Source organism: Aulonocara sp. 'chitande type north' Nkhata Bay, linkage group LG8 (genome assembly GCF_057382095.1).
Source record: "Aulonocara sp. 'chitande type north' Nkhata Bay isolate Kocher_YH1m ecotype deep benthic linkage group LG8, A_spYH_male_GT1.1, whole genome shotgun sequence".
Lineage (NCBI taxonomy): Eukaryota > Metazoa > Chordata > Actinopteri > Cichliformes > Cichlidae > Aulonocara > Aulonocara sp. 'chitande type north' Nkhata Bay.
In genome coordinates, this window is record NC_141351.1 from 3,889,839 (window position 1) to 3,916,489 (window position 26,651).

Genomic DNA, 26,651 nt, shown 5'->3' on the forward strand with positions numbered 1-26,651 from the left:
AACATAATTTAAACATTAACATTCAGTTAATTTGATTTTTATTCAGTTAACATGTTTGTACCAAGTTAGTCTAATTAAATTAATTTAAATTCATGTTATATTGTTTAAACACTTTGGCACATCAAAAGTCAGTCTTGTTACATGAACTAGTAAAATATTTGTTTGTTTCACCAATGTTAATCTTGTTGAATGAACAAATGTAATTTATGTCTGTAGTACTTACACCAATCATGTTTCAGTTAGTGTTTGTATTGCTTATGTAAACATTACTTTTAATTAAATTAATGAAACATACATAAATGATAACTTGCAAAACCATCTTTTATTTTGCTTGAACATTCTTAAAACAGTTGGCAGGATCCCAGTTCAGCCTAGCTTTCTCCCCTTTAACGATCTCATACCAAGACCACAGAACTTCCAGATCAAGACATGCTGACTGAAAGAAAAAATACAATAAAATAACCCTAACCCTAATAATAAAAATGAAATAAGTCTGTTGAATAGTTTGCAGACAAAAAATATTATCCCCAAAGCAACTTTCGTAAAATGTAGTAAAATATGCATTGCAAACAACAATATGAATTTTAACACAATTTAAAGCTCAGACATAACATTCAACATTACTATAATATTACAACATTACTATGTTGCTTGCATACATTAGTCCTCCATTTAATCAGGCTGTATCCATTAATAGTGACTTTATGCTATTTAACGTGTGGAGAAAACATTAAATTTTGAGCATAACTGCTCCACTCAAACAATTTGTGAAAACCAGTGTGCATTTGCCTTTGTAACAATTGCCATCTGGCAAAAATCAGTGTTTACACTTCAAGTGTATAAGACTTTAAGTTATGGACGAACAATCTTTGTGTAATAGCCACAGAGCAAACCACATAGTTTATATGAACATTTTATAACTTACAATTTTAAACTTTAAAACAGTAAACACATATTTGCATTGCAGAAACCTTGAAAAAAAAAATATCTGGCTTGCATGAGTCCGTTTCAAGCTCATTCACCCCATTAGCTTGTTTTTTAGGAACTGTGCCTTGGATGACAACCTCTGTCCATCCAGCTTCATGATAATCTTTTGCAAGACTTCAAAAGTGCATTTGAGCTCCGGTGGGTAGCTTAGGTTCAGACAGTATATCAGTCCAAATAACAGAGCACAAGCAATTGCAATGCTCCTCAAACCAGTGAGAACCTCCACGCCTTCAATCAGGACACCGATGTTCTCTGGGTCATCTCCAGGCTCCGCACCCTCCTGATGTATGACATACACTCCCATCACAGTTTGTTCCATGGCTTCAGTGTTGGCCTCAGTGTTCTGTGACGTAAAATATAATAATACATTTGTTTGAGTCTACATATGAAAAAAAAAAAGGAATTCAGCAATCAGCGTGAATATGCTGATATATTTACTAAATTCTATGTCTCTGGTTTCACACCTCAGAAATTTGACATGAAACAAAACAAGGACCAATTGCAATATCTTTTATTCACACGTGGTGTCACATTTTACCATTTCATATATCGAAATTACCCATAACTCCTGGAGCAAATTACATAACACAGAACAACTTGTGAATATAACTGACCGTATATTCCTTCACAAGTTTCTCATGGTCTTCATTCAGGTAGACACACAAGGACTTCAGGATGCATGCTCGTCTTGTATGTATTGTGTCATCCTAAGAAAAAAGGGAATCCATAATGACAATATTTAACTTTTAGGCAGCAGTTTGAAAAAGGAATACTTAGTTTGGAAGAGTCCAAAAGGCCACATGGTAAATAGACTGGTTCTTATATAGCGTTTTTCTACTCAGAGCACTCAAAGCTGCCTTTATACAACAATTCATTCACCCAATCACTTTTTCTAAACTGTTTAAATGGCCTGTATTTATATAGCACTTTACTAGTCCCTAAGGACCCCAAAGCGCTTTACATATCCAGTCATCCACCCATTCATACACTGGTGATGGTAAGCTACATTGTAGCCACAGCCACCCTGGGGCGCACTGACAGAGGTCGAGGCTGTCGAACACTGGCGCCACCGGGTTTAGTGCTTACTGTCTAACATTCATACACATTCACACTCCGATGAATGCATCGGTGAGCAACTTGGGGTTAGTATCTTACCCAAGGATATTTGGCATGCACACTGGAGGAGCTTGGGACCAACCCGCCAAGCTTCTGATTAGTAGCTGACCTGCTCTACCACCTGAGCTACAGCCACCTCAAAACATCTGTCTAAACCAAATCAGACACAAAATGAGGCAACACTAATGTTTTTTTTGGGGTTTTTTTCCCCATTTTGATCAAAATTAACCATACGATTTTATCAATTACTTATTAATATAAGACTGATGCTTATATAATTTGTATAAAATATGAAAACCTCTTAGGACTTTTGCCTACCATATGTATAGATATCTTTGCTCATAAAATTGCCAGATTATGGGCATAAAAAGTTCTTAAGCACAGATCTAACCCACCTTGGAGATGGCCACCATGATGTGTCTCATTTTTCTGCCAGCCACCCCACCTTTGCCTCGAAAGAGCTCCATCATGCGTGGAGTGTACAAGTCTAGCTCATAAAAGAATCTAGATAGCAGCGGTACTGTCGATATGCGCAGGAATTCCTTGTCAATCTGAAAAACATGAACAATGCACTTATAATATGCACCAGAGGAAGGACATACCAGGAATTATTAGCTGTTTTATCACTATGTTATGTCAATATTAGTGAAGCAAGAAATAACTGGTCAACCATAAACACACTCTAAAAGTTAGACATATAGGACATGCACCTCTTTCTCGGTGAACAGAGCTGACCATCTGCTTTTAAAATCTGCAATGAAGGGCTGTCCTTGAATAACTTCTTGCCTTCTGTACGAAAAAGTCTTCTGCATTTTCATTGTCACTATATTGTCATTGTTTCTCTTCTGAACCTCTGAAAGCAGTGCAATTCTCTCTTTTTCCAGGCTGTCAGTGGTTTCTCCTTTTGGATACTGCGGACAGTAATTGACTTCTGCTCTTCTAGGCTTTTTCACATTCAATGCTGCCTTACTTTTGTCTTGGGCCTTGTTCTTTAGTGAATTTACCAACACCTCAGCACAGCCCAGGCCTCTCAGTTTGGTCCGGACATTGGCCATTTTATACTTGAGGCTAATTTTCCAACCATAACAGCCATTAAAGGATCCCTGCTCCCTCAGACAAGGATGCTGTTTGACAAGGGCTTCTGCAACTTCATTCAGGTCATTGTCAGTTGGATAGACTTTAAATTTTATTATTTCTTCAGCCAGCCTTTCTAAAAGGTGGGATTTCAGTTTTGGTGAGGGGGTCAAATGAGTTCCACCAGCAATGAACTCAGCATTGGCCTTTTCAAGTTGCAGTTCAGCCTCATAGCTGAAATGAGGGACTGTGAAGACACTTGGCCACACTGACAGTCTTGTAGACGGTGATGAACCTGACGATGAAACGGGCCTTGTATTGTCTGTGTCTGAAGAGCTTGAAAAGGAATGTGTTGGACTTCGCACTGGTTGACATGTCACTCCATCTTCTGTAAAACTTTGCAACTGCACACTATCCAAGTATACAACCTTTAAAGTTGCTTTATCATTAATTTCAGAGATCGCAGTCAGATTTACAAAATCATTTCCGAAATCAGGATCTTGATATTGAAGACGAAAATCCTGTTGCACTCCAAAATTTGTCTTTATTTCCTGACACAATTCCTCAATGGAGTCTGATATCCCAGCTGGTAAAATTAGTTTCCTGGCATCATCTTCTCCAAGAATGATCCTCAGTCTTATGGGCTGGAGCATCATGCTGACCTGGACAAATATCAAATATTTAAAAAATAAATAAAGATGTACTCATTGACTATTGTGCGAGTGTGTGTAACAAATTCTAATGTCAACGATAATTTGATGATGTCACCTTGGCCTCGAGGAATTTTTTTACTGGAGAAGTGAATAGTGCATTTTCCAGATTTGTCTTGCATTCTTCTAATTAATGACAATTCTTGCATAAGATGCTTAAAAGAAATCTACTCTCAATAAATTAAGTAGCAATTGGTCTGCAAAGTATGATGTATTATTTACTGTGCCAGGTGATATAGGGGGAAAATACTTACAAACATCACTCCTGTTTACCCTGCAAGTTAGTGTGTCTCTTCAGAGTAACCAGACGCAGGCCTCCCACTGAATAGGCAGCTAACGGGTAGTCATCGAGTAGTTCCCCATGCTCAATCAGAGACACCTCTCTCGCATGTGACATGTCAAGCTCAAAAGCTCTGAAGTGCTCTCGATACCAAGCAGAGAACTTTTTTACAAAAAAGTATATTCTGCCATGCAAAATAAAAATCTGCAGAATTTCTGCAAACTCTGGCAAACCAAATATTTGCCCATGAACAACTATCATTCCTGTGCTGTAGTTCATGCCATTGTATGACACGCTTTTTGTAATATGGACATCAGTTTCATCTGGTAATCTTTGCTTTATAGCTACTGCGATATCACTTTTCAGAACATCAATTGGTACTGATGAGCCAACATTTACCATTAAAGGTGTCTTATGGTCAGAAGAGTGCAAGTCAGAGGCAATCACGAGCTGATGTTTTTTGGCAAGTGTAACAGGTATGTTCTTAAAACAGTTTGTATGGCGAGCAATTTGTTTAAAAAAACTATGTTTCGCCTCAAATCTCATTGTCCATTTGTGGACAAGAGGCCCAAAATGCCGAATCAGAGCAGGGTAGTGCTCCAAATAATGATGTTTAGGGAGAAGACTGTTGTTTGGAAAAAGTTCTTGGTATCTCTGGCGATGTTCACTGATTTTACACTCAAGGTAGGAAATCGACTCATCAGACTGGACAGGGGCTACAACAAGCTCCACAATGTCCTTCAGATCCAAAACAATATGCCATGCAGGTTCATCCTCTGGAACAAGTGGACCAATAATTAGAGGCAACAAACGAAGCAGAGACCAATTTTCATGTGCATTTCCACCAATATTTTTTTTTAATGAGAAAGTCTGGGGAATTGCATGAGGCCGGTTGGTTTTATCTGCCCATTTATACTCAAAATTTTGGATCAAGTTGTTAAGTTTTTCTAAGGTGAAATACTTTTTAGAGATTAAAAAAGAAAAACAATGCGCAAGCTCCACTGGTATTATGCCCTCTAGCAGATCATGTGCTACATCTGGAGGGTAGCCTGCAGTGACATGAAAATGGCTCAGATTCTTACTCAAAATACAATCTCGCTTAACTCCACAACAAGCACTTGCTGTTTCTTGTGCACGCTTCAAATGGAATTCATGAAGTTCCGGTGTTCTATGCTCAAAATCACCAGCAGTCACTGACTTTATTTCAGATTTTTTAGCTGTACAGAATCTGCATATGTATTCAGCAGAAAAACTTTCCACAAAACCTGCCAGCCCATGGGCTCCTAGGTTGTCAGCTATGACGCAGCTCACAGTTCCTTTAATACACTCGTTCAACTGACTGATGAACACACCATGTTGCTCCAAAGTTACCAGATCTCTCAAAAGTGGATCAAAGACTTTTTCAAACCCAAATGTCCTCAAATCTTCACTCTTGCAAAGGATTGCCAAATAAATGGATGAAAGGGCTGAATGAGAACCAGGTGGTAAATTGCCCAAGACCCAATATACACCACAAAGCTTGTGCTTTTTCCGTGAGGTCCCAAGAGGATTACAAACCTCAAAATCATCAATATAAAGGTTAATAGAAATTCTCAACTTCTCACCATCTAGAAAGCTATTTCTTTTATAATGCTCCCCATCTCGAAAAGATCTGTAAACCCTCTGATCACCATTCAGATTCTCTCTATTTTCTTGAGCTATTTGTTCTTCAATCACTCTATCCAGCAATTTATTGTGACTCAATATTTCCTGCAATAACTGTAATAAAGGGATGTACTGAAATGACTTCCTTTGGTCTATCGATAAAAAATACTCAACAGGCTCTACAACCCTAAAATTTTGTATGTAGTATAGTTTTCTTTTATAAGGAGTGGCAAGAGGGCCACACTTTCCCAATATTTTAGCCACAGGGTTAGAAACACATACAGAATTTGCAAGCTCTTCAATAACAGCCTGACTAATATGGAGGTTATGGCTCTTAAAAATTTCTGGAATTGTACGTTTTGTCAGAGGTACACTAGCTGAACTCAACAGAAAAACTAACTCCTCTAAGAACTCATCTAATCCTTTTGCTGGAACATGAAATATGTGTTCCAATTTCAACAATATTACTGCTAATTTCCGTTCAATTAGTTCGGGCTGATTTTCAACAGCACTATTATCACATTCTGTCACTGACTCACTTTCTAATTCACCATAGGATACATCTTCAGAACAGCTAGCCCTTACATTATCAGAGGACTCTATCACTTGAACTGGGTCCACACGTGTAACTACACTGGCTTTAAAATCTTTAAGTGTGTGTGGATGATGCTTCCTCTTTTTGTGTGTATAAAATGTATTGTAAATATTTGTCTTGAAAGGGCAACCAAGAAACACACAACTAACTGTCTCGTTACTTCGCAGATGTGTTCCAATATGGACAAAAAAATCTCTCTCAGAGAAGACGTCACTGCAGTCACATAACTCACATTTAAAAGTTACTGAACTTGAAGCTGTCTGTGTAAACTGAGATGAATGAGCTTTATAGACATGAGTGTTCAGTCCACTCCAAGTCTTAAATGTGCACGGACAATTAACATATATGCACAGATAATGTTGACCTATTCCGTAATGATGATGTAGTTTATAATGTTGAAGTAATTTGTACCTGCTGCTCTCTCTGGTAACACAATGCTTGCACTGCCACATACACGTCACTGATAAAAAATGAAATATGCATTAGAAAACGTCAAGGAGATTAAACTTCTGCATCATCCAAAAAAAATAAATAACATAATAATAATAAGGCAAACATGAACTTACCATGTATTGTTGAGGAGGTGCATAAGAATCTCAGAGCATGGGAATGTGGCTTTATTTTGTGATGTATTTCTGGGGAGAGAAATTAATTAAAACAAAGTTATTACTCTGACAAATTTGTGTTAATATCTACATACTGTGAAATGTGAAGACTGTTACGGTGCGTACACACCGAACGCGATAGACGCGACCAGAGCTTCAGGTTTACATGTAAAGTCAATGGAGGAGCACGATGAAGCGCGACTGGGGGTCCAGCTAAACTTCGGAAGCAGATTTGCATTGAGAAAACGCTTTTCTGCCTACTTCACACGACTGACGCCTTTGAAGCGCGAAGTAAAATACGCACTGCAGTTTGTGTGGTGCATTTTGTGCATTCGCGCTTATCACGTCTACCGCTCGAGTTGGTAAAATCTGCGGGACAGCAGCTTCTCAAACTCGGCAAGGGACAGAAGGTGGTACAGCTGAAAGCGGCCGTCATCCAGACGGAGCTTCTGGAGCAAGTGGTGAAACTCACCAAACTGCTCACGCTTGTGGAAGACCTGATGGACCCAGGTACAGTGAGGACGTCCTTTAGGCACTGCTCTGCTCTCCACAGCAAATAGAGAAGGGAGACTCTTTCTTCAAACGCTAGATTGACAGCTGCCATTTTAATAACATACCGTCTGGCACTACTTCCTCCCAGATCTCTTCTTCATACGCGTGAAAATTGCATATAAACCTCGACCAGTTCATGCTGGACGCGCTTCGAGGTGCAAATGTGCACGAGATCAGCTAGGGGCATCTATCGCGTTCGGTGTGAACGCACCATTAGTCAGCCTAATGCAGAGCACCAGAGAAACTATAACCCAAACAATTATCCACCTAAATCATTCTGAATTCAAAAATTAAGTGAATATATTACAAAAAAAGAAAATGCACATGCAATTATTGTGACAGATTTTATCTTACTCCTTGTTATTAACTCCCCTAAATGCTGGTTTAGTTGAATTAAACCTTTCATCAATCCAGTTAATGCGGTTGCCCGCGACTAAACTCCACTGACAAAAACAGGAATTTTAGATAGAGCATCATAAAACACTCATAAAATCACCAAAACCATGTCGGTCAGTCTTACCACTACTACCAACAATCACCAACTCCGGTTAAGCAGAAAGTAACCCTTCATTCATGGAGCTATATGCGAAGACGTTACGGCTCTACGCGGCTTTCCCGCTCTTCAAAGTTAGCTAACTCCAGAGAAGAAAAACAGTCCTACCAACGCAGATAACCATGAAACACACCTCATTCAAAGTCGACAGAAACAAAAACAAAAAAACGAACTTACCAAAATAACCTCATCAGTTTTTGCTCTGTTGCAACAATTAGCGACTCCGGTTAAGTTTTTAAAAAAAACATTAAATTCACCGACTTACATTTGAAAAATGTTTGGGTCTACAACCTCCCTGCTATATATAAATCTCCACACTACACAGGTAAAAAATTTTAACTAATAGTATTTATCTCTCACTCCACTAACCTAAATAAATATATCAAGAAATATTACTTACCTCACTATCAGGTATGCCAAAGAAGTAACTCCACGTGCGCTCGTTAACTTCTCAACGGACCTTTCCGCATCCGGTGGGCGTGGAGCATGCGCAATACATGACGCTATCAGAGCCTTTGGTTTGATGGACCTCATTCTCATTGGATTGCCATGAACGAATTTAACTCATCAAAGTTTTCTTTGATTTATATTCAACAAAAAAGAATGAATCATTTAATGAGCATAAAAATGATTTCTTCATGTGATGTAAACATATTACTACTTTGTTAATCAAACACATGCCCTAGTTGATTTTTTTGAGTGTACAAGACACATCTCCTGGATGCACTGGTACGCATCTTCAGTGATGTATCCTGTGGTCATCAGGTGTTTCGGGTCTCACAACATCATACACCCTCACCCAGGCTCACAGCCTCGATGGCCCTCTTCTTGGCTGCCCCAGCCACACCCAGCCGGCCTAGGACTCTGCAGAGTGATCGTCCTGCAAAGCCCCTACAACCCACTTCTATGGGCTCATAGAAAGTCTCTCAGCCCCTTCCCCTGCACTCCTGCACTAGTTCCTGGTACTTTGCACGTTTCCTTTCATTGGCCTCCTCGATCCGCTCCTCCCAGGGCACTGTGAGTTCCAGCATGATCAGCTGTTTTGAGGCCTCAGAAATAATGATCATACTCAATATAGTAGTACACATTTTTTTAGTTTTCAGCAGAATCACTGTGCTTATTGGTTGTTTATGACAGCGGTCCCAAACCCCCAGGCCACAGACCGGTACTTGTCCGTGAGTTGTTTGGTAGCGGGCCGCAAGAGTTGAGGCTTGGGTGTGAAAGTTATGGTTTTCTTGGTTTTACTTGTTTTTTATTGTTTTTGGTTTTTTTTATAATTTTTAGCGTTAACTTGGTTTCCCTGGGTGTTTTCCTGTGTGTTATGAATAAATCTTCTTTTTTTGGTACTAGTACTGGTTTTATTTTGTTGTATTTATCCGTGAGGCCAGTCCGTGACAATATTGTCGGACATAAACCGGTCTGTAGGGCAAAAAAGGCTGGGGACCGCTGGTTTATGAGACTACCATGGCTGTGTTCTGATCTGCTGCTCGGCCAGTTCAGCAGATTTGTCCTCTGCAGGAAAGCGCAAATAGAAACATGCAATTCTGCTCTGCTCACCACAGCAGATACAATGGTCCTCTGTGGAAAAACAACAAAAAACCCACCTAAAACATTATTACTGTTTTCAGTCCCAGCTAACAGACACACTGACCAATTGACCTTAAAGCCTCTTTGTTGTGCTGCTAAATTGTCCGCCTAAATGACTTGCTTACAGTGCTAATGACCTGATTGCCAGCTACGCCTTTTTATAGCTCTGTCAGACCAAAATATAACTATTTGACAGGCATGCAGGATATCAAGGGAGTTTATTTTTATCTGCCAACCATACAGCACTGATGCTCTCCACTGATTAGGCTTAATGATAAACCTTTAGGGAAAGCTCTCTGAGCTTTAATAAGTCAATTTTGTAATTAACTGTCTATGTTTATCTTTCCTGCTATTAACACAGAGTCGAGAGCAAATGACAGATTTAGAAGTACTAAATATAAAAGGGTTACACATTCAGTCGTACAAATTGCTCTGAATTTGTAACATGAATATATCAAAAATCCATGTATATAAATATGATTAATGTTTGGAAAAGGTTGGCAGCAGGTATTGAATTGGTTGTCTGTACAGCTCCGTTTGCTGATGAATGAGAGACAGCCTGTACTGAACATGCCTGAGAAGACAAACTTTGGAGTGGCCAAACATGAGCTACCTTGAACTGTGAGTCAGGGTTCCTAGGAGCAGCCCTGAGTCATGTTACTAAAGCTTTCAAAATTTTGTCCTTTACTAAATGACGTACTTTTAGTAAGTGTACATGTACCTTTGGTTTTACTTCTGCAAGTACAAACTGGCTACAGAGGCTTGTGTTAAAAGCACTGTTGCTCCCTGTGCCTCGAGTTGAATGGGTAGTTTTGTAAGGGAGAAAATCCACAGACACTTACCCATTTGAGAGTTGTTGTTTTTTCTTGGGTGGGGGTAAAGAATCTTTTTGTTTTTAATTTAGGCATTGTAATGTGATTATTTTTGGGTGATGCAATATTAAAACCAGGCATTAACAGTCTACATTGATCATCATTACACAATGCAAGTTACCAAAGTTGTTCCTTAAAGTTGTCTGCAAAGAACTCTTTTAAATGTTGGACAATTATTTGCCCAACATCATCCTGAACTCTGAATCAAGATGCATAAGTATCTCCGCAGAGCGTCACAGAGTTGCTGTCCACATTTTTGACTGTTTCAGTGTAAACACAGAGCAGCTGAGACTAGCAGGAGTAGTAAAAAGATGGAGGGCAGTAGCTCCTCTTTTCTGTTGCATTTACAGTTGAGAGTAATACAAGTTGCTGCAACAGCTGCCTGTGTGATCATGGCAACAACAGAAATCAAAGCGAGAGAAATGCTACACAAGCAGATTTTATCTGTGATGCGTGCAGTGGGCACACAGCAGAGAACAGATAGATGAAGGGGGATAGAGCAGGGGTGGGCAATCTCAGTCCACGAGGGCCGGTGTCCCTGCAGGTTTTAGATGTGTCCTCGAACCAACACAGCTGATTTAAATGGCTAAATTAGCTCCTCAACATGTCCTGAAGTTCTCCAGAGGCCTGGTAACGAACTAATCATGTGATTCAGGTGTGTTGACCCAAGGTGAGATCTAAAACCTGCAGGGACACCGGCCCTCGTGGACTGAGATTGCCCCCCTCCTTGGCTAGAGGATCATCAGCTTCAAACTTAGTAGACAGTTATCAGTGTTTACAATTTTGGTAGAACAAGGTAATATATGTTGCTTTAACAGAATGTGAGTGTTAAAGTAAAAACACATAAAAGGAACAGCCTTGATGGAAAATGTTTGTAGAGACATTTGCCACAGAAAACATCAGCTTCAATAATCCTGCTTTTTCTGTAAAAACATTGGAGCTCTGTTAAGTATCCCCTAAGGGAAGATGCACAATTAAAGCAATGTGCACAGAGCAAACAGGATCCTGCAGAGCATTTCAGGCTTGTTGACACATTCCTTAAAGAGTCAGAGTAGGCCTCCAGGCTCGAAAGAAGAACTCATTTAAGCCCATAACCGATGGACCAGAGGTGTCTGTCAGTCAAGACTGCTAATCTGCAAGAGGTGGCCTCCATTGAATACAATATGTTGGCCCCCATCTGTAACTAAGTCTATCAATTTTTTCTGACTTGAACTAAATGTGGTACATATATGATACATGTAGGAGCCAAAAGTAAGAGTTCGTATTATGCACAAGGTATCTTTTTCTTTTCTTTTTGTCAATTTAGTTCTCTTGTCTAAATGGACATCTCTATCTGAAGTTCTTATTAATCATCTTAAAAGACAACATTTACTTTTCACAGTCTCAAAGTTCTTAAGTTGTCTGGCACATTTTCAAGGATGTATTTGGAGATCCAAAGAGATCTTCATCTTAGACAGATTAAAAAAGACTAGTTGCTGTTTTCTGGCTAAATGAAGTCAACAACTAGTTGACCAGAGTAGACCAGACAGCAGCATTTCCTCGTGAAAGTTGTGAACTGATCTGTGCAGTATTTCTATTTGCTACTGGCTTGTAGTCCTGCCAATAGTAAGCAAAACTAGCAAACATCTCATCACTGCAGGAGCAGGAAAGGAAAAAAAGCAAGAAAAAATCACTCTGGAGGTAGTTGTGCTGCAGTGTGAAGGGGAAATCTAGGAAATAAGGGGAAGATGGTGCACCCATTGTTGCTGTAACTGAGGATCCTAATGGAAGCATGAGCTACCTAAAATATATGATCACTGAGTGATCAGAGAGGATTTCAAGCATTTTCAATTAGACTATAGGTCAAACTCCAAGGTTTAAATCTTAAATTGATGTGAAATAACCAGCCTTGTTTTTTGTGTTTCATTTACTTCTAAACTTTTAAACTAAGCAGCTCACTTTGAAAGACCCTTTATGTGACTCCCACACGGAAGCTTCTTATCTGACCTCCAAATATTTCCTCTTCATTCTGTGGTGTTTCTGTCTTGTCAAACATTCTGTTTCACATTTTGAAGGCTTTAATGGAGATGCTGTATGGCTTTGACCCGTAAGGCTAATTTACGTTATTGTGATGAAACAATTATATTACCATGAATAGACACTTTGCTGTGCTATAGCATAAAATGGTACAGGAAAACTTGATTTTAATGAGAGTTTTTCTGTATTTCTTGGACCAGCGGTGATTCGTCACCATTCATTACAAAACATTCAGTGGTCAGTCCCTGAGACCCACTAACCCCCTGCTCACATGCCCGTCCCCCTGACCCCTTTTCCTGCCTCCTTTCCAATCCAAATCTCAGCAGTATGCTCTGCCAGACAACCTTCCTTAACAGACATCCCAGCAGTTGCTCTTTGTGTCTGACGTGGCAAAATGCCACATCACATTACACTTCCTGCTTCCTTTTGCAAAAGGAGGAACGGCATAAGATTCACAGCACGGACCCCGTAACCTAGTTTTTTTCTTATTAACCGCAAACCTAGTTTGATTTGGGAGCCATTTTCCTCGGCAAGAAGCACACTACATTCAGACCAAAAGCTACAGGTGTGTTAAAGCTTACGCACATATAGACACACTCAAACGCACACATGTACATGTATGTCATCAGCCCCAACACCTGTGTGGATGTTGCCTTTGAAATTCTGGAAAGATATTACTTTTGAATCCCGTGGCCAGGTAACAATTCAGATCAGCTGGCTGTGAGAGTCCTCATAAAATTCAGAGAACTGTAGAATGTAAAAAGATCCCAAAACATAAAAGTCAGATAATAAATCGGCAGTCACTTCTCCCAGGTTGCTGTAATGTAGACTTTACAAACCTAATCCATGACTTGTTCTTTTTAGAAAGAAGAGGGTTTGCAGAACATTTCCTTTTGGAGAAACGAGCCATAATTGTATAGTCTTTTTCGGATTGTCCCATCGTGAACTTTAACATGTCTTAAAATGGACTAAAATTGTTTCAAAATGGTCTTACAGCAAATATTAGTTATTAAAGATCATTTTGTTGTCTTTCCTTTCAGTAGCAGCACCTGCCTGGTACTTACCAATTTAATTCACTTAAACATTAAGGATCTAATTAGGTTTTCACACATGGTGGCTTGGTGTTGTTAAATGACTAATCAGACAGGGTAATATGTTAAACGACGCCATGTGTTGTTGTTCAACTGAGGTTGTATTTACCTAATAAAACAGGTTTACCTTCTTTTTTATGACTATATGAGCCAAATGCTTGGTTTCAGACAAAACTGTGAATCATGCGACCCTACAGCCCTTGTATGTTCCAAGAATAAAACCAGACAGCTTAAAATGAGAATAACAGCTCCGCTATAAGTATTTGATACTTTGTTACATGATGTATAAATGTTGCATTAGTGATTCTCAGTGAATTAAGTAAGGAGTGGTTTAGTCAGTATCCCTACCTTAGTCTCATGAACTTGCCTTTACCCTTTAGAATGGTGTTCATATATAAATATGAATTGTCCACATATGTTTATGGAAGTTGTGCTTCTAATAAATCATAGAGCAAGCAGTGTCTGAACAGTTATTCAGGTGGCACTTAAAGTGGTAATGGTCTGTGGACAAAGTCTCACTGTGAATGCTTTACAATTGAAATCGATAATTGCATTCGTAGTCAGAACTCTGCTAGTATCATCTTTTCATAAAGGCAACACAAAAACCCAGTGGAGCATCTTTTAAAGACCCTTTCATCCTTTTAGAAACTCTTCATTCAAACATTGTATGAAAGCACAAAATGCAAAATATTATTTTTTTTTTCAACGAGCACACTTGCCCGACACACAACCCTCACATCATCTGCCAGTCCTGCAGTTGGTGACTAGCTCGATAAATGATCAAATTTATTTTGGGGACATTAAGAAGCAAAATGAAAATGTGTTTTCAAGTATTATTAGAGATAATTAGGTAGAACAGTTTGCAAATCATAGACCTTTAATGGATTACTCTTGTTCTGGATGTATTTCTGTTCAAAGATATCAGAGTAAGGACAGCATGATGGCGTGTTGGTCAGCACTTTTGCCTCACTGGATCCTGGGTTTGAAACCACTATCTAGCCACCGTTGTACTGTCAGGCTATCTTATAAAGTCAGGTCAAAGCTTTACAGTATAATTCTGAGAAACCTAGTTTCCACTCGAGAAAACACCTGATGACAACAGCTTTGAACCGTTAGATTGTTCGGACACATGCAGATTAAGGCTGGGCCACTGGAGATAGAAAAGAGTGGAAAGAGGAAACAGATTCTACCCACTTCAGCAGCTTACTAAGCTGCTGTATGGCTAAGGTACTTTACATGTGCTACTAAATTTGAAGCCAGATATGCTAATGTTATGTACAAGAGCAAAATCTTATTTTTTAGCATGAAAAAATGCTGCAAGACATTAGTTCTCCATTATTATGTGTTCAGTTACAATACCTGGAGCATCACACAGCATGCCACATCCAGTATGATGTGTGCTGCATGGATGTTACACACTTGTTGTATAAGATAACAACAAATTTGTTATGAACAAAGTCACGACAAGTGGGGGGGGTGGCAGCTGTATCTAAACCTGTCCTTATACTCTATTTTTGTGACATTACAGGTGACAGCTGCACCTGTGTTACAACTGCATGCTTCCAACCCTCCAATTTGTGCTGCCCTTACCCTGGCCTTTATTGTACTGGCTGTGTCTGTGTTCTTGAAGTGGTGCATTGTTAGGAGATAAGCTTCAAACCTTTCCACTCCAAAACTTTTCTGTTTTGCAATTGCAGCAGCATGCTAATCTCCCTGTTGTTTCATACAGTATAGTACCACTGTATATTCAGGATGTAAGTTTAGGATATTATGGTAGTATTATACAGGCCTTAAATAAAGCAATTGCTCTACTTTTCTGCTTTTGCTGTACTGTGTATATAACCACTATATTCACCATAATGGGACCTGGTCACTTGTGATTTCTTTTTTTTTTCCTGTAGTATGACAGTGGCAATGAAGGCCCAGGCCAGGTGGGAGGTGATGGAGAGGACGGAGGTTTTCTACGCTGGGATAGGTCTTATGGTGTTTGGTACCCTTCTCGTAGTGAGCAGCTTCCTCGCTCTGGGATTCACCGGAACCTTCCTAGGTGAGTCCCAGACACAGTGTCAGATATTAAATGGACACAAAATAATTTTAGTCTAAATATAACTTCCTATTAAAGAATACTGTACACATCACTGAAGAACAAAGATTTAAACTGTAAGCATCTATCCAGACTGGCATATATCAGCAGACGCTTGATTGCCATTGTTCCCAGAGGGTGAATCCCATGTTGTGGTGATTCCTCTTGTGACACTAAATGGTTTACATATGTAGTTTTTAATACAATTCTTTAACAGGTACTGAATAGATTCTTGCAGGCTGTTAACACACTAACCCAACCTTCAGATGCTAACGATCAGAATTTTATCAAATCAAGCCAGGTGGCTTTATTGTGCATGTGCAGTGATACAGTACACAGTGACACGAGACAGCGTTCCTCCAAGACCATGGTGCTACATATAACAGACAATCAACACATGACTACATAGTACAAGTGCAAGGAAGGACGTAGAGACACTGTTGGGCCTTCTTAGTTAAGGAGCAGGTGCTGAGGGACCAGGAAAGGTTCTCCGTCAAGTCAACGCCAAGGAATCTGGTGCTCTTGACGACCTCCACAGAGGATCCATTGATGTTAGGTGGACAGTGATCTCTCCGTGCTCTCCTGAAGTCAAAATTATCTCTTTTGTTTTGTCCGTGTTCAGAGGCAGGTTGTTGACTCTACACCAAGCATTAGCTGTTGCACCTCCCGTCTGTATGCTGACTCATCGCTCTTGCTGATGAGACCCACCACAGCCGTGTCATCGGCAAACTTGATGATGTGGTTCGAACTGTGCATTGCTGCACAGTCAGCAGAGTGAACAGCAGTGGGCTGAGCACACAGCCCTGAGGGGCTCCAGTGCTCAGTGTGGTGCTGTTGGAGATGCTATTACCGATCCGGACTGACTGATGTCTCTCCGTCAGAATGTCTGGGATCCAGTTGCTCAGGAATGATTGTGTTGAATGCAGTTTGGCCCTCGCTGTTCTGAGGGCTGCCTTTTCGCCTGCTCTGAAGGCGGACTCTCAAGTCTTTAGCAGCTCACACACCTCTGCAGTCATCCACAGTTTCTGGTTGGAGCGTATTGTGATAGTCTTGGACACAGTGACATCATTGATGCACTTGCTGATGTAACTGATCATAGATGATGTTTACTCCTCCAAGTTGGTGCGGTTGCCATTTGTTGCAGCCTCCCTGAACATGTCCCAGTCAGTGTGCTCAAAACAGAGATGGCACCTCACCTTTCTCAGAACCGGTTTGCAGCATCAGTGAGATTGTGGCTACAATAGCATGTAGATGTTAGCATTTACCATAAATTATAATTTTGCTCAGGGTTAAGCATTACAAAACCCCAAGCATGGCCTTAAACACTTGTTTTGTGTTCACTTAACTGCATTAATTATAATAAAATCATATTTTTTTACAAACTATAAAACTATAAACTTTACAAACTATGAGCAAACAAAGCACCACATTGTGCTCTTGTACATGAAAGCTACAATAAAACAGCCTTTAGTAACATTAAGGGATCACATGAGACACAGGAAAATGCAAAAGAGGACATGTAGTTCATGTCTCTACATAAGTAAAGACACATGAACTCTGACACATTTGAACAATTCATGCGCCCCAACATATTTCTCTGAATATAGTCGTTTTCATAATCATGATATGGCGTGTCCCAATATCTTCTTGTTTCCTTCTGAGACAAACACCTTTTCTTTTGTTCAATGTACTCCTGAACACATGCAGGCATTGTTTCAAATGAACATGAGCTCAAGATTGCCAGGACCATTTGGCATGCAGTAGCTTCTGTTTTTTTAGGTCAGTCGACTAAATGAGTCATCTTCAAGAACCAGGCAGATTGTCTGAGCTTCTTCAGCATATTTGTCCATCGGTGCACTGAAATGCCCTCAGTCCATCACTCCGCTTCAAACTAATCACTATCTGTGACAACAGAAGGGAGGCAGGAGGAACAGCAGGACGTGCCAGGAATGTGCATGTGTGATAACAGGAGTCTACTTTGTATTCGGAGTGGACAAGCCGGTCGCAAAACGCTGTTTGCAGGTTTCACTCTCCAACCATTTGGAACAATAAATTTTGCAGTTATAAAACAGGAACAATTCAACTTTCAGTATACCTTCAAATAAAAAGCAGTAGTAAAAGCCACATGTCTGGCTGCTGTTACATTTGATGTTTGTGCATACAGTCCTCTGAAAAACTATGGACATGCTGGCTCCTTCCATAGGATAGGGGGTAAGTAGCAGCCAGGCATTACTAATCAAATGCACATGAATAAATAATAATAAGTGTAAACTCCCTGTTGATAACCAGTTAATCAAATGCAATTAATTAGCAGGGAAAATTGATTGATGATATGCCAAAATGTCTATAAAATCAGAGGTTTTGGCAGTTTGGTGACGTGTAGAAATGTTTTTCTTTTCCCTAAATTTAACAATTTTATCTCATCTTGCGTGTTACTGTGTTCTCTGCACTTTCATTGTACTGCCTGTCTGCTTGTCTAGTAACAATAAAGTGAATTGAATAGAATATTTATCTGTTCCTCCGTAACCATGTCATAGACTGATAAAGTCATAAAGAGAAACAATTACTTGAAGCTCTTGAATCATGGGATGTAATTCATTTTTCACAAGACTGCATAGAGAGCTGTGAAAACTCTTTTTAAATTGTATGTTTAATCGAACATTCAATTTTTTTTCTACTTTGAATACAAAAAATCTGAATGAACTGAAATGTTTTAACCATTTTTTTAACGATCGGTTGCACAAAACTGAGAAGTTTTCGACAAATGACAATAGCGTCACAGTAAGTCTCTTTCTGTGGTCAACACTAGACCTTTAGAAAACAAAAGATCGCAGCAACAAAATAGGACATCAAGCAAGAATTAATGAGATAAAATAAAACAACTAAAAATTAAAAAGGTGCTTTTTGTGTTTATAATGTATAAAAATTGTAAAATAAAAAAATGTGATGACCTCAAATTACAGAAACAAAAGTGTAGATGGTGACAATTAAAAAAACAAAAAACAAAAGCTACTGACCAGTCATAGGAGTCACTACTGGTTTATTTAACATTTTCTTTGGTGTGTGGGGAGACGTTGACATGCAGAATTTTAAACAGTGTTATTATGGCAGTGGATGACCTTTCAGCTGGTGGAATAAATATGTGGTATTGCTACCCTTAGCAGCAATAGTTTTACGGCATGTTTTGCAAATTTCTGCAATTTGTTCTGCATCCTCCTTGTGAAATCAACACACATGCTCAGCGCAGTGCGCCAGGTAGAAACTTTTCCGGGTGGGAAGGGGGGATTACATGCAGACAGCTTAATATTCGCAATTTATACTCGATGATTACAAAAAATCGAAGTGCAAGACAAGAGTGACAAGGAAAATGTGGTGGCTACTCTATGATTGCCTTGATGTTTTTCGCGTTCAGAGACTAGTTGCAGGTTAGTTGCAGTGACCAACGGTTCACCAGGAGGTTATGCTTGCAACATCCTCAAACTTTGAATGACCACTTTCCATTTGCTTTGTAAGCACTGTCAAACAGAGAGGTGAAGGTTTTCAAATAATTGCTGTCTACTTCATAAGTGCCGACAGATTGACAACATTTTGCAGTCAACCTCAGTCGATTTGGGGGCCCATTTTACACAAGTTGCATTCATCAGCACAAACTAACTGTATGCTGGTTCTGTTCCTATTGAGGCTTTACAGCCACTACCCACATGATGCTAACTTGTCCACCATTTTGCATGTGTGATAATTACGATGACAATGTAGAATCAGATAAATAAGGCCCCAGACACAGAGGCCTACAAACAAGTCTGCATCCATCTGACAACCACTGGGGCATGAGGTTAAAATGTATACGCCCTGACCAATTCTGAGTGGGTAATGGTAATTGATGGCACTTGCTGGGAAAATCAAATGATTGCACACAGGTCTACAGTCCAGTCAGTGACACCCTGACAACCACCTGTCATTAGTGAAAAACATGTGGTTTGCAACTGGTTGGCAAAAACCTCCTTGCTTTGGTTGGTAGAATACTTTGAAGACAGCAGCTGACTGCAAGTAGTCTCAGACCTAGTTCCCATCTTTTAATCAACCATTTCCAAGGCAACAAGATTGCAGGTTCATTGCACACTGTCTCAATAATTTTGGTCACGGAGTGGTCTCAAACCACCATTTGTCTAGTGTGACTGCAGCATGAGATATACAGGGCAAAAACTATGAGGAGTTTTAAATGTTAATCAAATAATAAAGATCTTTGTATTCCTCCCAACTGTTTCCCAACTGATTAATCTGAATTAATTTGAAAATTTCTGTCTGTGTAAGTTTACATATATGTGTTTCACTCTTGAGATGATTTTAATTGTGTCGGTATGATCTCTATGTTCCACCATGTTCCCTTTGCCCTTCCACCCACATAAACAAACACATACTGAAGGACATAGCCTGTGGGTGTATGTTGTGTTTCAATGTCTTATATGCTCTATATTAATCCCCTTGAGTCACGGTGACCTGATGATTCAAATTGATGGCACAAGGTTAGAAACAAAGATCCAAACAAAATCAAATTACGCTCGGTGTTAACCTGTTGATTCTGATCACAGACCCACATCTTTAACCTCTAGACTACCACAGTTATTGCAGCTGCTTGTCCACCAAATCCAAATTGCCTAATTTCATAACCGTATTGAAACGACAGTGACGCAGGAGCTCTTAAATCTAAACGGGTTAACAGTAGTCACTTTGAAAGTCAAAAATTGAGGTTAGCATATTGTTCCGTCAGCCAGTTACAGCTGGTTTTCTATTCAAAACCAAGAAATTTGTTTATATAATCAAATTTATATAATTTTTTTTTTTATCCAACTCTACCTGTGGCGTTTAAATGAGCATACATTATGAAAATCGTTATATAACTTGGACACAATTCAGCAGGTCAGTGTTACCTACTGGAGTCTGCATGTAAGTGTATGTGTAAATATTTGTGTGTGTGGGTGTATGAGGAGGGTATAAGGGAAATATTAGAATTTTCATGCCCTGTTACATTTAATTCCCAAAATGGGTCAGAAAAAGTTCATGTGTGTGCAGTACTTCTTACGTAGTAGACCTTAAAGGGCTAACGTTACTTTGAGTGGTGACCTAGTTTAGCTGCTCTCACTAACATTTTACTCGCAGACATGCATTTGTTTAACAGACACCTCTATTTTATGGCAAAAGTATCAGAAAGACATGTCAAAATGGCTTTGACATTTAAACCTCTGAGGTCTAAGTGATTTTCAGTTTCTCCTGGTCATGAAACACTAAACCAGCTTCTTATCCTCTTATGAGATTTAAGCGTGCGAGGGAGTTTACTCAACCAGCCTAGATGTGTCTTGAGGACCTGGAGAGGGCATTCAACAGTCTTCTTTATACAGTCTTATTCACAAATGCCTTTGTGAATAAGATGTATTGGGCCTGTTGTTGGAGCTATGCAGTACAAATGTAGTGAGATCTTGATTCACATTTTAAGCAATAAGTCTTGGACTTCAAGCTGAGGGGCGGTAGGTGTCAGATTTGGTTGACAATGACTTCTAGCTTGTAAAGGACACAAAGTCTGAGGCCATGTCTCTCAGAATAGGCAGAGTGCCCACTCCAGGATAGGGACAGGTTTCTCTGTGTAATGTCTTCTCAGTTTCTTTAAATGAACAAACAGGATCGGGTCAATTTTATAGCAACAACTCCTTTTATTCAGCATCTGCATTTATGACAAAGGGCAACAAAGTGGGATGGCTAATTCTCGTGGACAGCCAGCGTGAGCCCTGTGTGAAAAGGCTCCAGAGTGTCTTTACTGGTAAAGTGGTCTCACAGAAAATTAACATCTAACTCAACATAAGGATGACATGTTACACTAGCTGTCAGATTTTTGTTAGAAACAGACTTGACAGGATATTTTCCTAATACTTGCATAAAGTACAAACAATATATGTTGCCATATTTACAATACTGTGTACAATATAATAGTATTACAAGTTCTAAGTTTGATAGCCACTCTTAAATGTACATATATACATATATATTAGGGGTGCAACGATACACAAAATTTACGGTTTGGTTCGATACTTTGGTGTCACAGTTCGATATTTTTTCGATACAAAAAAATGTTCATGCCTTTTTAATTTGTCATTTATTAAAATGATAATATATATTTTAACTCAAAAGTACAGTTTTTAAATTTAATGTTGCTGAAACAACAAAATAAATAAAATAAATCTATCTGATCGAGAAATCACTCATCGTTGGAAAAAGAGGGTTTATTACAGAGAAATGGCACTTTCTTTTTGCCTTATAGTCTGATTTGTCATAACTTCTCCGTTTTGTGGTAAGCTTTTCTTTGGCTGTCACTTCTTCACCCTGACCTGTCTTATTTGGCTCAGCAGAACTAAAATATATATATCCTGCTGCTTTTACACACGCACTCACATAAGCTCAGCAATTCTCTGCGCAATCAACCTCTCACATGTTTAAGCTTGCTGCGGGAGATTTCACTTGTCATGTTTGCATAGTAAGCTAACGATTAATAAGACGATGTCAGAGGAATTGGTGCGCAAATTATCATCACTCACAGATCAGTGCTGTCGCTCTCTATACACAGTTCGCACGATTGCAAAGTGAAAGCAAAAAAACAAGCGCAAATTCAAACGCGATTTCAATATGTCATATATTGACAGTGGCTCACAGATGCCAATGACATACCCAGCTACATTTCTGAAAGAATGCAAAAGCATTGACATATATTTTTCCTTCCTACAATAGCCCGACGGGCAGGGCAGAGATAGATTTTGGTAGCCCGACTGAAAAAAATCGCTAGCTCCAGGACGTCGGGCTAGCGATATTGCAAGCCCTGTATCTGATTGAGGAATCACTCATCTTTGGAAAAGAGAGTTTATTACAGAGAAATGTCTCTTTCCAAAATAAAAGCTATACTATCCGCTTCTTCTGGGCTATATTCTCAGCAGCATAAGGAGAATCATGTGCTAACAGCTGTCTAAATGACTCGGCTAAAGTTAGTAGCATGCTTGTTGTTTTGGTCTTTGCACTAGGATGATGTCGGCGTAAATGTGCAGTCATATTCGTTGTGTTCCCACTAGTGCTTTCAGGTTAATCTCGTTGAAATGACCTTAACGCCACAACACGGCAAATCTCCGTTAACGAGCTACCGCCGATCGCCCCGTGTGTGGGGCTAGACAGCCAACACGTTAACGAGCTAACTGCGCTAACACACTAGCTCCCACCCATGTAATTGAGCATTGCATGGCACATCCAACATACTGTTTTACTTTAGTCCATGACTCGCTTACCTTCAGGGTCATACGTCACATGAAAACCAAAATAATTCCAAACGCCAGATCTGAATGAGGGTGGGGGAGGTCCATGTGTCTTGCTAGCTTGCCCTGCGCTCTTCCTTCTGACTATATATATATATATATATATATATATATATATATATATATATATATATATATATATATATATATATATATATATATATATATGAGTCATCGACTCATATATATATATATATATATATATATATATATATATATATGAGTCATCGACTCATGTTGCACCAGTAAATACAAAGCAGTGGCGCCAACCAGAAAATAGTCCCATTTGCAGTAACACATCTTTGTGAGGCCAGCTTTTAGGCACTAGTGTACTAGGAGGGAAGAAAAAAAACAAAATCACTGAGTGCCCATCAGTGGGTCTCATCTCTGACTAAGGCACTATGCTGCCATACACTTTGCCATTCCTAAGAGTGGGGTTGTCAGAAAAAGTCCCATTACTAAAAGTTAAGGACATATTTCTGCTAAAACAGGTCACCAAAAGAGGTTGTCAGAGGTTCTAAAAAGTTTCTTTTGTAATATTTTGCTATGAAACAAAGTCCAAAGATTACACATGAAGTCATGCCCATAGAGTTGTATTGTTGACACCAGTAACAGCCAGGTGACGCACAGCACCCAGACACTGCAGCATTAACACAGCTGTGTCATGTTCCCGGCAGTGTATCCTCAGTCTGACTTTAGTGTTGTGTTGTTTTGTCAGGTACATGTCAAAAATCATCGTAGACTTGATAAGCAGGTCCAAAATCTGTCTGGTAGGATTGTGAAAACAAGACATCAGTTGATGGCATAGCAGAAACCATGGTAGCGCTGTGCAAGTCCAAAGGGCTTTGCTGACTGAATCCATGTCTACTAGGGACTAGTTGATAAGATGATGTAGAACTGAAATTTGGACAGTTTAGAAATGTTTTCTGCTTCTTGCCAAGTGCTACTGGGATGCACTCCAGTTTCCTGAATCACTGAAAAGAAAAAGAAACTGTCAGACTGAAGTTATGAAACACAGGTTTTGTCCTTTTATGTATTTTCCAGGTGACTACTTTGGCATTCTGATGGATGAGAAGGTAACAGGCTTTCCTTTCAACATCACAGAGAACCCAATGTACTGGGGCAGCACAGCTAACTACCTCGGCTTGGCACTCATGTAAGTGTGTGTGTGTGTGTGTGTGTGTGTGTGTGTGTGTTGGAGACTCTGTGTGTGACAGTAGAGGTCACTTTTATGGAAGTGATTAGCACAAGATGGAGAAAGGAAGAGATTTTGCTTAATAAGTTAGCAATATCTTTGTTTCAAATATAACCAGAGGAGTTTGTAGCGTGTTAATAAATGAGTCCCCTGATGTACGTCAAAAGTCGTTCTAAATAAAGCGAGAGCAGATAATAACCTGGAACCTAAAAATTGTAAATGTTTCTCAAGTTGCAAACTGCTCTTTGTAAATACAGTAAAAACTTTTACGTGTGCTTGTTTCTATGACAACTGTGACCAGGCTGCTGCTACGAGCTCAGCGTGTGCAGTTGCTAGGCAGGCACTCTCTTATTGAAGACCCAGCTGCCGAAAAGCTATTAGCCTCCCATTCTTCCTCTCATGGAGCTATACGGACTCCATTCCGAGTGTTGCCTCATCTTCACTCCATTTTCTGTTATGACAAATTTTAGCCCCATTTTCTCTTTGCTTTGGATTTAATTTGCACTCTATCCTCTATTCTCAGCTCTCGTCTCACTCCCACCTCTTTTCTCTATATCTCTCTCACTTGTGTTCATACAGTTGCTTTAACTCTATCTTTGATGCAACTTTATTATATATGCCGAAATATCATAGCATGCTCTGCCTCAGCCTGCTCTGTTCTGTTCAGAATACCCAATATCACATTGCCTGTCGATGGTCAGCAGGAAGCTATCTTTAGCAGTCATGTTCTTCAAGACTTCTCATCCAAAATAAGTTATTTTTGTTTTCATGTGAAGGGATCATTTGTAGTAATAAGCCCTAGAGAATGATCTGCTAACTTTGGCGGCGAGCGGATATGACAAAGGTATTGTAAAACTGCTACAGTGTCTACAAAAATGCGTCAACCGAAATGGCGATTATTTAGAAAAATAAATAAGTCTTCAAGCCTTAAAATGATGTCAATATTATGGAAAATAAATGGTTGTTTGTATTTCTAAAATGATAGGAGACCTTACTTTTGGGATTGCCCTCGTATTTTCCTTCAGGTTTATGACCGTGACTGTCTGCAATGATGATGCTGCTACAGCACTGGTACCAGAGGTTTGCAATGGAATGTTACAGTAACAGAAATTTGATTTTCAAGTGAAATGCAGTTGAATTTTTACATTTCTAATCATACAGTTCAGCTTAATTTAGACATGCGTGATGACTGTATTTAGAACCTACAAGTCCACGCTACTTTCTTACTCCATTGCCAGCATTTGTATCTGTGTGGGCTGTGTTCACAACACATGTAATTACATTTATGCGGTCATGGCATGGGTTTTTCCAAAAACAGCTAAAGTGCAGCTACAGTGTATTTAGTAAAAAAGTTACTAATGTTTATAAGTTTTAATTATTTGGTAGGGGGTTGGTGTCCTGATTGCCCTCATGACTTGGAAGAACAATTTTCAAAAGTTGTTACATTCTGATGGCATAGCGTTGGAGTTGCAGTCTGTATCATCATCATCATCATCTGTCACGACTTAGTCCACATTAGTTCACCGTACACAGAACACCAGCTGCTTAAAGAGCACTGAATATCAGATAGTACCCCTCTGTGACTCCCTCTTTTTCCTCACATTTTATAAGAACTAAGTAAATATAATTTGTTTTATTACAATTGTAAAATCCAGCTGATTAAAAAGTGTGGTGAATGCTGCTCTTTAGCTGCATCATTGACTGCAGTCATGTGTTATGCTTGTGAGATGGATTATTATTTCTTACTAAGAGAGAACAACAACACTGACTTTCAGAAGGTCACTCTCTGCTTCTGGCAAAATCACACAACTGTGCACTAGCCTGTTGCTTTATACAGCTGTGGTGCCTACTTTGGTGTGTATGTGGAGAGTGTCCCAGCAGAGGCAGTGTGTAATCATAAATCTCTGAAATGCAGCGTGAAGCAGTTTCACTGCTCCTACGTTTGTTTTCTCGTTTTGTCTTCATTATATTTTTGATCTTTGGTTAATAGTTTTTAGTTTTGTCATATTAGTCTGGTACTTGTTGAATTGATTTCTTGTTTCATATTCTAGTATATTGGAAGTTTTAGTTCTTATGATATTGATTATAATGGTTATTCTACCATTTAACGTTTTGTGATCTCTTGTGTTCTGTTTAACACCTTGACTATTTTTAGTAGCAGTTTGTCTGCCTGTGCCTCCTTGTGTTTTGTTGTCACATTGGTCCTCTTGACATTGTTAACCATGTCTGTGTCAGTCTGTTTTGGTTATTTATTGTTTTACTTAGAATATCTGATGTATTTTGTGCCCTGATAGTTTTGCTTCCTCTCTTTGTCTTTCTCAGATTCTCCATATTGTTTTCACCTG

General features: G+C 39.3%; 2 protein-coding genes across 3 annotated transcripts in view; one reads left to right on the forward strand and one right to left on the reverse strand.

The window, feature by feature from the left end:
- Positions 1-26,651, forward strand: part of pemt (phosphatidylethanolamine N-methyltransferase) — an 83,566-nt gene that overhangs the window by 31,897 nt on the left and 25,018 nt on the right. Inside the window, exons 4-5 of the mRNA XM_086302827.1 lie at positions 15,584-15,729; positions 24,156-24,267. Of these exons, the coding sequence (XP_086158953.1) occupies positions 15,584-15,729; positions 24,156-24,267 (258 nt within the window). The remainder of the gene's footprint in view (positions 1-15,583; positions 15,730-24,155; positions 24,268-26,651) is intronic.
- LOC147322870 (uncharacterized) lies at positions 415-8,792 on the reverse strand. 2 transcript variants are annotated; one of them, XM_086302828.1, is made up of 5 exons: positions 8,517-8,792; positions 6,973-7,041; positions 6,818-6,866; positions 1,602-1,694; positions 415-1,330 (listed from the first exon to the last, which is right to left on the reverse strand). In XM_086302828.1, the coding sequence occupies exons 1-5, from the start codon at positions 8,654-8,656 to the stop codon at positions 1,019-1,021; spliced, it is 663 nt and encodes a 220-aa protein (XP_086158954.1). In that variant the 5' UTR covers positions 8,657-8,792; the 3' UTR covers positions 415-1,018. The 2 variants fall into 2 exon arrangements, with proteins under 2 accessions (XP_086158954.1, XP_086158956.1); XM_086302830.1 differs by lacking the exons at positions 6,818-6,866; positions 6,973-7,041; positions 8,517-8,792 and adding exons at positions 2,499-2,654; positions 2,814-3,717.

Excerpts from the sequence above, each read along its gene's own strand:
- LOC147322870 (XM_086302830.1), bottom strand. The coding sequence starts at position 3,158 with ATGGCCAATGTCCGGACCAAACTGAGAGGCCTGGGCTGTGCTGAGGTG. Across the intron at positions 1,695-2,498 it reads TCATGGTGGCCATCTCCAAG|GATGACACAATACATACAAG; the intron begins GTGGGTTAGATC and ends CTTTTTTCTTAG. Across the intron at positions 1,331-1,601 it reads AACTTGTGAAGGAATATACG|AACACTGAGGCCAACACTGA; the intron begins GTCAGTTATATT and ends TTTACGTCACAG.